This window comes from Haliaeetus leucocephalus, unplaced genomic scaffold (genome assembly GCF_000737465.1).
Source record: "Haliaeetus leucocephalus isolate CR32 unplaced genomic scaffold, Haliaeetus_leucocephalus-4.0 Scaffold351, whole genome shotgun sequence".
NCBI classification, from domain to species: Eukaryota; Metazoa; Chordata; class Aves; order Accipitriformes; family Accipitridae; genus Haliaeetus; species Haliaeetus leucocephalus.
Window position 1 is genome coordinate 5,084,264 of NW_010972787.1, and position 16,392 is coordinate 5,100,655.

General features: G+C 35.4%; 1 protein-coding gene across 5 annotated transcripts in view; it reads left to right on the top strand.

The window, feature by feature from the left end:
• The window catches only part of PAN3 (PAN3 poly(A) specific ribonuclease subunit), a 76,472-nt gene that overhangs the window by 32,592 nt on the left and 27,488 nt on the right, over positions 1-16,392 (top strand). For all 5 annotated transcript variants that reach the window (XM_010572686.1, XM_010572687.1, XM_010572689.1 and 2 more), the window contains 3 exons: positions 6,512-6,662; positions 14,851-15,098; positions 15,690-15,794. In XM_010572686.1, coding sequence (XP_010570988.1) covers positions 6,512-6,662; positions 14,851-15,098; positions 15,690-15,794 — 504 coding nt within the window. The remainder of the gene's footprint in view (positions 1-6,511; positions 6,663-14,850; positions 15,099-15,689; positions 15,795-16,392) is intronic.

Here is a 16,392-nt window from a genome sequence, read left to right on the forward strand (position 1 = left end):
GCAGAATTACATCTCAGAATTGCTGAGGGCTTGCAATGCTGGGCAGGTATGGAAGCTCATGTGTCTCTTTCAATGTCCACTCTTCCAAATATATGATTTTAAGACGTGGGAATACACTATTTCATGGTGCAATGTTTAGAGATTTTTGTCCAAGAAGTGGCTTTTTTAAAAAGCAAGGTAGTTTACAACATGCATTTTAAAACAGTACAGCTGTTTCTCATGCATGACTATGAATTTATAATCCAGATCTATTTTCTTTAAATACTGTGTTACATGATTAAAAGTGAAGTCCACAGAGTGAATTGTATTCTGAGTTGCGCATTAAAAAAGCGAAAAAAATCCAACCCAAAAAAACCTAACAAAACAAACCAAAGTTTGTTCTACAGTGATGTCCGACCCTATATTAGGAAATGTCCTGAGCTACTACACCACCACATGATACATATTATAATAGCAAATGGTAATTCTCCTTAAAATAGTAGGAATAGATACACTTTTAGTTATACAGATCAGTTCTTAAGCACCATGAATAACTAATTTTTTTGTTTGTTTCTTGAACAAAAAACCCCACATAGAAATGAATTTTTCAGATACTTTGCATCAAGAACATGGACTTTTAAAACTTTAGAGTTTTTACAATTCCTTGAAGGATTTTTGTTAAAGAAATGTGGAAATATTCCAAATCTTTACAGGTTTACTTTTTAGTGAGATCTGCTTGCCAAATATAACAAACTTTGCTAGTAGTTTTATTTGTCTGAGCATATGTTCTGGTTTAAAAAGAAACAAATCTTTAGCCAACAAATTTTACCCAGTTGTAATGAAATTGTCTCTAACTCTTCTGCAAGAGCAGTAGAACAATACGGCTAATGATGTTGATGAATTGAAATTTGTTAGGGATTATTGTACGGGTGATGTGATGACTTGTCACAGTAATTGTGATAAGGTAGCATGTTGCACAAATTCAGTAGTGGGAGGGAAAGAGACTTGCTTTGACGCCCTTGGTGACCTCCAGTGTCTGCGGGGCTGCTCTGACATCGCAGAATGTGTCCTTCCCTGATGTCATAGTTAACAAGGAATCCTGGAAACGGAGGGGTTGCAACGATGCTCTCTACGTAAAGTGAAGCTCCTTGTATGGGACATCTGCCAATTTAAAAAGAACCCCCCAAAACCAACAACAAAATAACTACGCATAAAAAACCAAGCAATGCTTTTGCATGTTTTTGGATTCCTAAGAGATATTCTGAAAACTATGCCAAAAATAGACTGGTAGAGGACTGCCCTGCTTTATAGCGTGGGCATAGTTTAGTAGTGGTTTTCTGTAACCATTACAAGATTGTGCAATTTGGGATGTCAGAACAGATCAGCATGAATTTGGAGGTGAAGGAGAACATAAAAAGAGAACAAAAAGACTTGTATCCAGTTTTTAGAATGGTAAGTGCAGAGCAGATTCTTCCAAAATAAAATGAAATTGGCCTACTTTTTGCTTTAGGTAGCTGGCTTTGGTTGAACGTGGGACGAGAACTGATCTAACGAAGTAGTGTTACAGCCACCAAACTGAGGTGGTGGCTCTGCTGCTGCTGTACAGCTCTTCGGGGGGGGTGAGATGCTGGAAATGAGAGAAAAGGGTGGTTTCCAGTTCTACTGTGGGATCCCTGCATGACCTTCCAAAGGCTCTATAACTTGTGCATCCCTGTGTTACAGCGTACTTCTGTACTTAATGGCACTTCAAGGATTCATTTATGAATGAATGCAGCAGTGGGGTCTTGGGAGCTTATCACTGAGGAGCATAAAAACAAATCATACATACTGAGAGTTGATGAAACAGGGATTTTTTCATTTTACTTCTGCATTATGGAAATCTCTTGATATGTGCAACTCCTCATGCTGCATGCTGCTGCGTAGTCCTCCCAGCAATGGTCTTCAGCTGAGATCCTTGGCTTACTCTTTACTTTCATCTGCACCTTCCTTTAAGGAGCCTTGAATTGTTTTCCAGTGGTACCCAGGAAATATTTGTTTCTTCCCCTCCACACTACATTTTAATTGTATTTCCTTTTGTATCTTTAAAAGCATAAAAGCCATCAGACAGATAAACTCAGTGCTGAATGGTGACACAAATGAGTTCTTTTATAGTCCTCCCCACCTTTTTTTTTTTTTTTTTTTTTTTTTGTGGTTCCATCCTTACTAATTGCATCATGACTAAATTCAGCCTTCATTTGGACTGTATTTGTATGTGTTTTATAACATCTTGCATTCTCTAATGTACAGAAGTGTAGAAATTGTTTTTGTACGTGGAGCTGGATGGACTCAGTTTTGTGGTCTATCTTCGGAAGTTTCTTTGCAAAGCTGACTGAAAAGAGGCTCTTCTCTCTTTGAGAGAGTACAGACATAAAGCACCTGAAAATAGGGTATTTTGGTGAAATTTCTTCATGGAATCATTCTGGTAAGAATGCATGATGCAAGTATTAATTCACATAATGCCTAGGGAAGTTGCTTCCCTGCTTTAGTTTGACAGTATTTTTATGAATGTACTGGAAGAAGGGGGATGTCATTTAAACTGGCCAGGTTGAGAGGAAAAAGGAATGGTGGTTATTTTAGTAAATGTGTGAGTTGGAAGTTACTTTAGGTGGGTTTCTAGGCAAACCTAACAGCTGACAAAGCTGTACTTGTTTCTGTTTAATGCTGTTTGTTGAAAACATATTAATTAATGTTTTGAAATAATTTTGTATGTGCCTTTTTATAGGATGTTTGCATTTGAAACTGAAAATGCAGTCTTTAGTTTGTTGCATAGTGCTGACAGTGCTAGCCGGTTTTGCATTTCTTGTTTGGGCTTTAGAAAATGCATTTGCTGCTTTTTTTTTTAACATCACAGTATTGCATAATTGAGTACACGTCCTCTAAGTGTTTCTTGCATCTCCATTCTTTTAGTTACTCCCAAGGCCTAATAAAAGTCTTCAATACCTGTTTTCTCTACCTTTTTTTACCAATCCTGATTTACTCAGATTTAAAATTTTAAGCCTGGTCTAGCACGAATAAATTACTCTGAGGTGAGGAATTAATGACTAATTAAGTGAAATTTGTTTTAAAGCTGTGCTTGTAGGAAATTTAAACATAATACAGAATGAAGAAAATGTTTTTCACTGATTAGTTACAGATTATTTTCATTCTTATAAAAATTAAAGATTTTTTTACTCAACTTCATTTTGGGAAGTTCGGTAAGATTCTAGCAGAAAAACTGTAAAAATGCCCTGTAGTATTTTAAAGCATAGTCCCCTTGTAGACAGATTTTCAAGCTTACCATTGTTCCAAATGTAAAACTAGCACTGGAATTTACACTTTGTGTTATGAGTTGCCAGAGTGAAAGCTGGATGTTTTTCCAGGCCAGGAATATAATTTTTTGAATCATTGGCCATTAAGAATGTGGCTTCCTCATTTTGGCATGTTTGAATGCTCATTGGTGCAGAGTAGGTTGTCTACAAAGTTTGAAAAATAATGAAAAGATTAAATATTAAAGAACTGTTGTGATATTCCATTCCCTTGCTTAGTCTAGTCTAGTCACTTATTCTAGCCCACATGCTATGAAAGTGTTTGGGATATATATTTTTTTATTATTTTGTTGGAAGCAAAGTGTATACAGAAAAATTAGTGTTTCACTTCAGATGAAAACTTGTGTGCTTTTGGAAACGTATTAAGAACTGCAACTTCACATAGATGTAAAGTATTTAAATGTGGTGTGAGACTTAAGCTTCAAATTTTCTGACAAAGTATTAACTAGTTTTGGCCACAAATTACTGAATTTTGTTGTACTAGTTTATGGTTAGTTCATTCTGGCTGGTGGCTGTGGAGCTCAGGAATTTTTCTGTATATAGAAAACAGCTTGAAAGTGGAAAGATCTTTTAAAATTGGAACAAAAATTTAAATCACTTTTTTACCAATGGGGATAGTCTTGGATTACAACTTCATGTTTGTAACATCACAGAGAGGTAAAACAGGCTTTTATAGTAAAGGGTCTAGCTATGCAAATCAAAGCTGTTTACTCATATAAAATACTTTCATCGAAGTTATATAGAAGGAACTTAATCTTATCAGGCTTTGATTCTGATCCTGAATTGTGACACAAAAAAATTGAATGAAAACTGAATTTCCGTCGGGCTTGACCCACTGCTGTTCATAATTCTACAGCATAAACCCAAACTGCTCTAGCAGCTTCCTGAGTTTGACTCTCTCACTTGGATAAACTAAAACACCTACCAGTTAAAGTGGAGCTCTCAAGCAACTTCGTTTTAAAATGATGGTGGATATTTAAGTAACTTTTAGAGACAAAAACTGGTCTATGAAAACTTGCAGAATGCATTTAGAAATACCAAGCAGCCCTGTTCTCTAGGCATTGTTTGAATCCGTTGGTGAAAGTGGCAAGAGTTTAGCCAGAATGGTGTGGATGGGATTTTGGGAACTCTCTCAGTTGCTGTAGGAAATGCTGAGGTTATTTTCTAGAAGGTGTCTTTCTCTCCACTTGCATCCTTCAAGTTTTTTTGCCATGTCCTGCCCTTGTTGCCCAGTTGACACAGTATTTAGGTGTGGTAGGGCTGTGCATGTGTCATGGCTGGTTTTAGCAGTATGAAAACTTAGATTCATGTAGTTCTTTGAAATGTTGTGTTTTTAGCAAGAATGCTACAAGTTCTGTCCCTTGCTCTTGTTTTGGTTGATGATGACTTTTCAGCTGTATTCCTACCTGGACAAATTGTACTTGGCTCTTTACCACCTCTGTCATTTTCTCCATCTTCAGTGCAGATTTGGCTGAATTGTTGCATGCCAGATTTTATCTAGAGGAACACCATTCTCTTTGTTATTCCTGTACCTAAAATTCAGATAAGTCCAGAATATTACCTTTTTGAGTTTAAATATATCAGTTATTTGTTTTCAGTCTGTATAATGTAACTTACCTTTGTTTTGCTGCATTAGTGTATACCTTAGCAAGTTTTCCTTAACTAAATGTGATTGTAGAGTTTTATGATCCTTATGAGCTTTTTACCCATGTAAATCTAAGTGTTTTACTTCACTAGTGTACGTATTTGGTTATAGGTGTTCTTTGAATATTCAGACTCATGCACATGACTAATATATAACATCATAAGGTGGTTAGTGGTTAAAATTTACTGTGTGATTAAAGGTGGAATATTCTTACCATTTGCTTTTAAACCTGAGCATCCTCTTTGATTTTACAGCTTTTAGAATCCTCTTTCTTTTCCGGTGCTTTGAAATACATTAGTAGTATGATATTTGGCTGAAGTATTCAAATAAAGATATTAAAAATAAATTAACAAAAAAAACCCCAACATTTCAAATAATTTTCTTTTAAAGTAGTCTAAATTAGTCTTCTGTAATCACACTTTTCTAATTTGGCACTAAGTTAACTTCTGTGATGCTACTTCATTCATATTGGTAAAAATCAATATTGGTAATTTAACTAACAGTTGATATATTTGGTAATTTTAAAACTACCTAAACCCAAAGTGATCCAATATAATTTGCTTTAAAAAAACATTATGGATTATCTTGACAGTATCCTTTGTCTATTGGGAGTTGTTAATATCTTCTCATTTTACTACTTTTGTTTAGGTGCTTTTGAGAGGTACTCTGAAGATTACTTAATAAACTTAACTTTGACAGTTAATAATCTTCAGGCTTTTCAGTGTGTTCATGTAATAATTGGTTTTATTTCTTGGCTTAATTTCTTTTTTCTTCTACTAATGTCTTTTATAATTGGCTGTCCAGTAATAAGCTTTTTGCCTTTTGAGCTCTAATTAGGATTTTCTTTTTCTAACCCTCTCTACCCCAAAACAAATAAAAAATCCAACCCAAAACTACAAAACCCTGTGCACAGATTTTAATAGAAATTAAAAGTTGATTGTGTGATATATTTTATGTACTAATAGATAATGAGTGTTTGATGGTCACTCTGCTGCTATTGTTTCTGTGGTACCAAATTAAACCTCTTTATTAAGGTGCTACGTAAGTGGAATAGGTGATGAAAACAGAAGTTAACTTCAGAAAAAAGCCTATTTGGAATGGAGGCAGGGATGACTTCTTTAGCAGGAATCATTTTTACTGCTTTAATTTGAAAGTGCTACTTAGTTTGAGATGAAGTCTCTAAAGTCATGTAGGAACAGTCTGTGCAGCAGTGGCAAGGCTTTCTCGGTGTCAAGACTGTTCTCCAACTTTATAATGTAATGCATATGGAAAGCCTTTTGCAAAGTGTTTATATGAGCTCATATATCAGCTGTTCATATGGAACGACTGCTAATGCTACTTCAGATGTAAGCTAGAAAAACCTTTAAGTTAGTTTGTGCAGACCAGCTTCCAGTACTTGCTGTTCTTGTCAGCAAGCTATATGTATCTTAAAAATATCCTCTGCACTTGGTAGGCTTGCCTAGAAAGTATTTTCTACCAAATAGGCACTGTCCATCTCTTCACACTTAAAATAAACATTTAATTTACGTTTGTTTTTAAACAGACACCAAATCCTTCTGCAAGTGAGTTTATTCCTAAAGGAGGATCAACCTCCAGGCTGAGTAATGTATCCCAGTCAAGTATGTCTGCCTTCTCTCAAGCCTTGTTCTCTCACCCCTCCATGGGAAGTCCTGCTACTGCTGGGCTAGCACCAGGTAAGTTGAGAGTAATGATTTGCAGTACAGTTGCTTCTTTTAACTTAATGCCAGACATAACCCTGTATAGATAGTGATCAGGTTTATTGGGTAAAAATGTAGCCACCTCCTACTTTAGCTTTTAATTTTAAGACAGCCTTCAAGCATATAAAAGTGCAGGAACTTGGGATTTATCTTCCAGTAGTATAGAAATCACACTGCAGGCTGTGAAATTTGTTCAGCCACAGCAGCACTGAAATGAACTCAGCCTAACTTACCCTGCCCTTTTTGGGGAAAAGGGGTGCTGAGCTATCACATACTGTGCTCTATGGGGTTCTTGCCAGAGCAGTATCTGAAGATCATTTAAACTACCCCTAGTCTAGAAATGCACTGCAGTCTACAGCGAATGTGTGCTCTGATTATCACACATTGATCTGCTCTTTTGATTTGTTTCTAGACTACTAGAGTTAAGTAATCTAGAAGTAATTATTTTCAATGTTAATGAGTGTATGAGGACTTAAAAAGTAGAAGATAAGCATATTCTAAAATAATTTCTCTTGCAAAGTAGTGTTAATTGTTATTGTGTCTATCATATGTAATCTCACTTTTAAGACCTATTTTATATTTCCCACGTTTAAAACTCTTACTGAAATGTGTTCCATGCAGTCATACAATTCTGAGTGAGTGACAAGATTTTTATTTTTTTTTACACTTAAGAAGTTCAAGGTCTTCATGCATCTTTTGGACTTCTGATCTTAAAAAGTTAGCTTCATTCTAATAATTTATTTTTTTAAATAAAATGAAATAGTTTTAAGATATAACCATCGGCAGATCTGGATATTGCACATCGCAGATCCTTCAGCAAGTTTCTATGTTTACTTAAACCTTTGGCAATCTGTTGCGACGGACAAGAAGCATTAGGAAGCTGCCAAAAGGCAGAGGGGCAAATATTGTAATTGTTTGGTGTTTTTTAAACCAGTATTGGCACTTACCATCTCTTAAACGGAACTTTACTCTCTCCTGATGCCAGGGGATAAATCTCAGTGTCAATGTGAAAGAAGCCAGCACTTAGCTCGCATGTTATAACTATTGGAACAGGCTAGGAAAGTGAATGATGCTTCTGCTGACCAAATTAACATGTTGCAGTACTGTGTCTGCTTCATACTATATTGTGCTGTACAGTCTTATTGGAAAACTGTTGTGTTTATATGCCTCTCAGCCTTGTCACCTGGATTGAAAAGTGTATAAAGGAGTAAATAGAATACAGTAAAATGATCTACTTTTGGAAAGTGTCCAGTGGGATCTCAGAGGGATCCTTCACAGTCCAATTTCTTTACTATCTGTAAGTAATACTTGAAAGGATAACTCTGTTGATGAAAGAAGTTCGTACAACAATTTGAGCTCCTAGAAATATAGATGCCAATGCTGAAAACTAGCTAGGTACAAATTGTTTATGGATGAGAGGGATAGGGGAGAATTCACAAGAGCTAACTTCAGGCAAAGCTGCCTTGTTTCCCTGCTCTTCTTGTATAATTAAAAAGAGAATAGTTCAGAGTAGGAATCTGGGTTGGGTGCTCTTAATTTCACTAGAAGCTTCTTTCTCTACACTGAGTGAATTTTGTGAACCTAAACGTCCTGTGTAAATAATACTCATAGACATTTATTTTTATTTAAATGGTTTAGCTATCAATAGTATACATCCAAAAAACCCTTCTGTTACCTCAAGGTGAGTTAGGAGGTGCTCTTTCTAAAAGATTAGGCTCTTAAATAAGAAAGCAGTATTTATGTGTGGGAAAACGTCACCATTTAGGTCATACTGGATAACAGAATAAAAAAACCCAACTTTTAAATGTGTTATGAAATGGTAATTAAAAATTATTCTTGGGATCTGTTAGCTTTCAATAAGTGGAAACAAATTCAAATGAAAACCATTAAAGAGTTTATAAGAATTTTCCTTTAAATAAAGGTAAGTCTCCTTCCAGTTAAATGGTGTATATTCTCCAGTAGAATAACTTTCAGGAAACGTGTAAGATTTAAGCATTTGCATGAGATTAAGGTTGCTTATAGGAGCTTACAAGGTACTGGAGGAAATCAATATTTCATAAGAAATAAGGAAATGTAGTAGGAATAATTTGTTAGAAGTTCCATAGTTTAATTCACCTGTAACAAAGTAGGTAAATGGTGAGAAAAATCCTTTGATTTCCCTCTTGAGGATGGAAAAAATGAAGTTCTTTCACATCTCTGATTTCTGAGATTTCGCTAAAGGTAGGTGTAAATCAAAACCACTTTTGACATCTAGTATTTCATAGATAACCATTCACAAAATTAATTGTCCCTGGAAAATATTTGTTCCGCCTGTCTTATCAACAGTACTGCAGAAATACTGGAAAAAAAGACAACTGAAACCTAACGTACTTTACTAGATAACTTGTTGTATCCACACCTGACATATCCATTAGGGCATAGCATGGAAGAAGGTTACTCTTACTTTCATGTGTATTTACTTAGGTAAGTGCTTTCTAGCATAATCTCAACACAGTCAGCCTTCATCTTGGTAGCCTTTAATAGAATACAGAAACATAGTGAGATAAAATGTGAGTTAGACAAATAGCTGGAGAAAATTGTCCTGTTGGAGAGCTTTGAACAGATCTCCTTCACCCTCTCGAAACCTTATTTCCTTAAGCTCCCTTGGATAATACCCTATTTTTGCTCCTCCCATTCCTTTGCTAGCAAACACATCCTGTTTATCATTTGTGTGGGAAATTTAGTGAGTTGTTGACAATCTTCAAATAGTACTTCTGCTAACAAGCTTATCTTTTCCAGGTCTATGTAGCAGTTACAGACTAATAGCGCCATTAAAATATGCAACAAAGCATATGAAAGAAATTAATGAATGTCCTCGAAGTGATAAGACATCATTGCTGTGTTAAATTTGAGAGAGAACAGATGTATAGCTCCCAGCAGAGAAAATCCTTTGTCTGGCTTGGATTTGCTTAAGCTAGGTTATAGCTAAAGAGTGATGCCTTTGTCATCGATGGAAATGCTCTGAGCTTATGCAGAATGTAAAAGATCCCATTTTTGCTGCCAGCCTGAACCTGCAGGCTTAGGAGCCAGGAGCATGAAGGTGATGTGCTTGTGTCCAGTGGACGCATCTCCATTCATGATGGGCCACGAGAGTGTAGTTCTTGGAGCTCAGGACCTCAGCTGGAAATGGACCACTTTCAGCTGAGGTGGTTTGAGTGGCCTAAGGCACCGAGAGCTTGTTTTGGCCTCCTGCGTCAAGTATGGTACAGCCGTTCTGCTGAGAAAGTTCCACAGTCATGCCAGAATAATACAAGAGAGGAAGAAGGCAAAGAGGTTGTAAAAGTAGTTTTATCCCAAATAAAATTGAGGAGAAAGAACTTATGGCTCTAAAGTTGTTTAGGGTATTAAGCAGATGTAATCAATTTGGAAATACACAGCCACAATGCTAATGACCTGATAGCTTGAAAGAAATATATAGGACATATATAATATCCTATATATAATATAAGGGTGCTGCTTGAAAGAAGTTATTAAAATAGTCTGGTTTTATTATTTACTTCATTTAGTCATTCCTAAAAGTGTACCTAGTAGTCTAGAGTGTCTCTAATGTACAAAACATTATAGTAATAAAATGGTAAATGCTTAGTTTTTGACCTCTGAATGTTTTACGAGCCTTAGAGGCATAGATATATGGTTATAGATGAGTAAATTTGTAGGCAAAGGTAAGAAACTATGTACAGAACATTTATTCATTTCCTCTGGTTTTTAAAGTGTTTATGTTGTAGACCAGCTGATTTGTATACACGAGCTTAATGAAATCCTGCTTCATTAAGTTGTAAACTTCCATTGAATCAAAAAAACTAGACACTGAGTCCTTAATGAGAGTTCATGCTTGATGCCCTTTCTTTGATCCTGTTCATCTGCATGAATTCTTATATTCAAAATACAACCTAGCTTTTAATTCAAATACATTGCATGCTACAAAGCTTTATTAGAAGTGTTAATCTCAAAATATCTTTGAGCACTGTCTCAAATGAATTGCAAAGTCTACCACTTCCCTTTCCTCAGTCGCAATGAAACTTCAAAAATAAAAAACAATACCAGAAGTGAAAAATACAACAATAAAGAGGGATATGTAAATGTGACCTCTTTCTCTACCTAAAATGAGAATAGCAGCAGGAGCTCCAGGTATGTGTAGGTAGCCTGTTGTACAGTCACTGTGAATGTTGTCAAAAGACCTGCAAATCCCACAGCCCTTTCCATGTTGAGATGATACCATGACACCGTTTTTTAGATGTAAATAATTTTGAGGTGAAAGAAGCTCTTTCTCTTTGCAGTTTACCTTTCAAGATAGTATTTGACTTCTTCATGAAGGGTATTAAGATTCACCAAGGCAGGAATGGAGAGCCACATTTACTAGTAGATAAGTCTAAGGAAGAACAATTTGAAGCAGGCTTTTTGGTGTTTCTCTTATTAAAATACCAACAGGAATACTAGAGGGGAACACTAAACTGTCTCATAGGGAAAGCTTAAAAATGTTTGGGTTTTTTTTGTCAGGATCACTGGTATGAGAGATAGATAAAAATTGTAATTAGATTATTCAAACCCCATTTTTTCTTAGGCGCTCGGGTGAATAGGCGTTTATATAAATTGTGCTATTGAAAACAGCATGTCTAATTCTGAGACATGGTTCCATATTCACCACATTGTTACTATCATGTTCAGTACCATCTTTTGCCTTCAGTACGAGTCAGTAGGAATAAATGTTCACCTTTTCATACAGCCATTTTCCTTTATTTTCTTCTAATTCTATTTTGTTGTGGGTAAATATTAATATTGGTAAGGTTTTAACTGATTGAAATACTAATGAAGTTGGTGAGATCTGCTTGAGTTTGTGCATGCAATTATTTGCTTCCGTAAGTACTTGGCTATGCATGAGTTTCACTGTATTTAAAAGTTATTTTTTTCTTTTTTTATGTGATATTGGACTTCTCATAATTAATACTTATTTATTTAGACTCTGCAGAATTTAATGCAGGTCTCCCAGAAGAATCTATCACCTTGAATATTTGCTGCCTCAGCCTGTTGGTACCTACCACAGCACTAGCAGCAATTTCTTGTAACTTGTAGTATATTGTTCTAGTAGTATAAAACCAAACTGTAGTGAAGCTTCTTTCATATCTTGAACTTACTATGTATATTGGCAAATGAGAAGCCTGTATGTTCTGCCCATCAGATGATTTTCATTGAACTCTCAATGTTCTTCCAAAATCAGACCTAACTGAGGCTGGAAGGGCGTTTGGAAAGATTTGTGTAACTGTCTTCCTTTTCTTTCAATCTTGCGTTAATATCCAAGCAAAGGCATTAAGGATTTCTATTTGTAAGTATTCTTTGGCAGGAATAAATTTTTTAAAAAGTAAATCTCACCGTGGAAATTGTTTGAAATTGTATCAGTAAGAACTGCAAGTGATAGATTTTTTTTTTTTTCCTGAGAAACTTTCAGTAGAAGGTCGCACTATAATTTCAGCAAGGTCGCAAGTCATCACTTTCATTTTTAAGATAAGATTTACAGTATACTGTGTCTTGTACGTACAGTTGTTGTTTTTTTTTTTAAAAAAGTAGAGAAGTCTTCAGTTAATTTTTCATTAGTATATATGAAGGCTGCTGGGGTTTTTTTCCTGGTTCCTACAGTTGAATGTTTTATTGAAAAAAAAGTTTCTTGAAGCCAGTTACTTCTGTCTGGGTAGAAATTACATTCTTGGAAGAACTTCAATTAATTCTATATTTTAATGGAAAAGAGTGAAAAAGACATGTCAATAACTTTCCCTAGGTGAAGAGAATCCCTTGAACATCATAGACACAAACTGTAGAGCTGCTCCAGTTTTATGGCCATTTTAATTAGCCATCCTTCAAATTTTAATAGTAATATATTGTTTCCTTTGAAATTGCTCTTTTCTCACAGTGGATTAAGTACGCATTCATGTTTTAGTCTTTTGTTAAAAATGTAACCATCTATACAGTAGCTTTTGAAATATTTTAAATGTTAGTCACTCAAGGCAACTTTTACCTTAATGGAAACTTACTTTCTTTTGTAGCATAAACCAGTGGTATCACAATGCGTAACGTTTTACGGTCATACAGTTGATTTGTAAGCAGATTTTTAGGACACTGCTTATGTTACCATTCAGAAGTACTTTAAACATTCAGAGGTGCCTATTATAATTTACATTTTATTAAGTTAATACACGAGTCAGCAAGCAATTATTCCACAGTATTGCTCCTCTGTAAGGTGTATGTACACATACATGTACATTTATTAATATAAAGAAAAGTTCTGGCCCAGAAAAGTCTAGACTTTTTTATAATTCTTATATTCTTAAATTCTTATATTTTTATGTTTTATAAAAAGAATAAATGACTGAAGAGACCCAACTAAAGAGAAAGGTGTAGGATTTTCTTCTGGTTTACATTAAAAAGTCTTGTTTGTTTTGTTGGAACTATTCACTTTTCAAGAACAAAAGAAGTATTGTGCTGAATGAATATGCATAGTTTTTGAGATGTCAATAAAGTGAATTATTGGAGTTAAATGAAAGGTTACAAATACTCTAATATCATTAGGATAATACAGCTTCAAAATAATTTTTCCCCACCTACTGATTAAACTGTTAATACTAAAATTCTTATTTGCTTTTGTGGTTTGTTTAAAAAAAAGAAAAAAGTAGATGTAGGAGGGTTGCGACTACTGTAGAGACAAGACATGAGTGTTAAAAAAAAAAAAGAAAAACTCCTACATGTTACTGATGATGCATATTGAGAACTCTGCATACAGTAACCCCTGACGGAAGTAGCTAAACTAGCTTTTGGTAACTAAGAAGTGTGTATGAAAGAAAAAAAGTCGTTCTTGTTTTTGTTACTCAGATATTTGCTTAAGTTACTTCCATTTATAAGCTGTGGTAACTAAAGGTTGTAAATGGAAGTAATTTAAGCAAATATCTGAGTACCAACTAACTGAATTCTTAATTAGAGAAGAATTCTCAGCTGCCCATAGAGCATTAAATATAAAAGTTGTGTATCTTCTGTCCTTTCAAAAAAAGAATGTAGTATGGCAATGTAGTTCTGATTTAAGGAAGAGAAAGTACATCCCAGTCTGAACTGAGCAACAGTAAGTTTCATAGATGCTCTCTGTTGTATTAATCTGAATATGTAGATATCTAGGATCTTCTACTAGTAATACTAGGAGTTTTCTGAAGGGTAATCCCTTCCTCACATCTTTGACATCTAAACTTCTATAAATAAGCGTATCTGAGGATTCCACATACAATGACTCTTGAAGTAACCAAACTAGTTTTTGGTAACTAAAAAGTGTGTGTGCAGAGAAGGTTGCCCTTGTTTTTCCCCACTGATGCACTTTGTTTAGAAGCTGAGCTTCTCAAGTTTCAGTTGAGTTGCCTGTCTAATGTTGAGGCTGAACACCAGTCAATGAAATAATTTGAAATAAATTTGAAAATCTCAGCATGAATGCCTAACAGACTTCCTATTCTGAGAAGCTACCTGTCTTTGCATACCAAATAGATCTTCTGGAGGACAATTTTTTAATACAATAATTACAGGAAAATAAATAATTTCTCCTCTGAAATTATTAAAAGTAGCGTATTGTGTATTGCTTATTTGCATGCTGTAGTTACTGGAGATCTAACTGCAATGTTCATTCATAGCTGTGGAGTTGGTTCAAGTAAAAGATACACACATAATGAGGTGAAGTGAGTTACAGCTCAGCAAACTCCATTGACTGCTCGTGTAACTTATGTAAACACTCACTTACCATGCAGTTGTTAATATTTTGTGGTTTAATAAACTCTCTTCTAGACACAGCATTAATTTGATTTGTCTCCCCCTTTCTACTACTTCTGTGTCTTTCATTCTAGTTCTCTCTGTGTAGATCATAAGTTCCCAAGCCCTTTCTCTCAGAACTAAGCATGATTTTTTGGGAAAATGTATCTGTTCAGTCTTGCTCTTAATGTTTTACCTCTTACTGCTCATATAGATGTAGCAGTCCTTAAGCATCTCACCTGCTCAGAATATTACTGGTAGTGTAGGCTGGGGTTCTTTTTTTCAAATGGCTAATTTTTTTTTTTTTTTTTGGATGACAAAGATTTGATCAAGAGTCTTCTTGTGTTTCTTGAAGGAATGTCACTGTCAGCAGGATCTTCTCCTCTTCATTCCCCCAAAATAACTCCTCATACATCTCCTGCTCCTCGAAGAAGAAGTCATACTCCTAACCCAGCAAACTATATGGTGCCTACTAGTGCCTCTGCTTCTGTTGCTAATGCTGTCTCTCAGCCTCCATCTACCGGCCAGGTGATCCAGAAGGAAACAGTGGGTGGAACAACGTACTTCTACACTGATACAACTCCAGCACCTCTCACAGGAATGGTATGTTTGCTTTCCATCCAGAAGTGTATGGAGTTGCCAAATGCTGAATTGGTTGATGCTACAGAGATTATTCTAAACACTCTGAAACCCTTATTCTCTATGAAGATTTGGCCTTTTAATTGTTGTAATTGTTCTCCAAAATCACTGAAATTTAAGGACCAGAGAATTTTATATGTATTTTTCATTTACCTCTGTGGAGAGTTTTGGGGGTTTTTTTATACAGCAATAGAAAGAAAGCATTTTATGTGTATCTCAGTGGATACATACATAAGGAGAAAACACGAAAAATTCACATTGTTGGTTTTTTTTTTTTTCTGATGGGTTAAATAACCCTTCCATTTACAGTGGAGGGGAAAAAGCAGTTACAAAAATATTAAAATAACTATGTACACACATACACACACCCCCTTGAAATCATTAGTAGTAAATATCTCATAAGGAAATTGTAGTATATCTGACAATTGATTTGTAACACGTACTTGTGCATGAAGCCTTCGTAGTTCAGTAGCTCAAACTAAAAGGGTGACAAAACTCTTCGTTTTCCCTATTGTTAAGGGTTTTAAACTACTTGTTAAAATGTTTTGTTTTCAGGTATTTCCAAACTACCACATTTACCATCCAGCTGCACCTCACGTTGCTTACATGCAGCCAAAAGCAAATGCACCTTCCTTCTTCATGGCAGATGAGCTCAGACAGGTAAGATGATAGAGAATTTAAAGGAAAAATCTCATATCTTGGCAAAAACTAGAAAATCACTAATAGTAGAAGAGAAATAGTCACTCAAAGTCCTTGCAGTCAATTTTCCCTGTGGAGAATTTAAAAAAACAAGTTCTGTAATGGGTGGAGTACCACAGAGGATGGGGGCAGGTTACAACATATGTGACTGCAATCTAATCTGCATGCCATGATGTACTGTTCAGCTAAGGATTCTTACTTCTCGTGTATTGTTTTGGTATGCATGAGTTCATTTATGTAGCATTCCTTTAAGCTGTGATCCTATCCAGTTTTAAAGTCTTTCACTGAAATGAAAGTGTATGCAGGTGTTAGTTGATGAGCCTTTCTCTGAGAGCTGGCTGTGACTGTTACTTATTTCAGCTTTACTGTAGTAGGTGCCTCTGCTAATGCCAGCTCTAGCTAATGTGTCTTCTGCAGTTCTTTCCTTCAAGAATTTATATATTTTGTCATTAATGTTTTCAAGCCTAGTGGTCTTCACCCCCTTCCCTCCCCCAACCCTGGACACTTGCATCAACTCCCTTTTTTAGTACAAGTAGCTGGAACTTCAAAGACAGTGTAC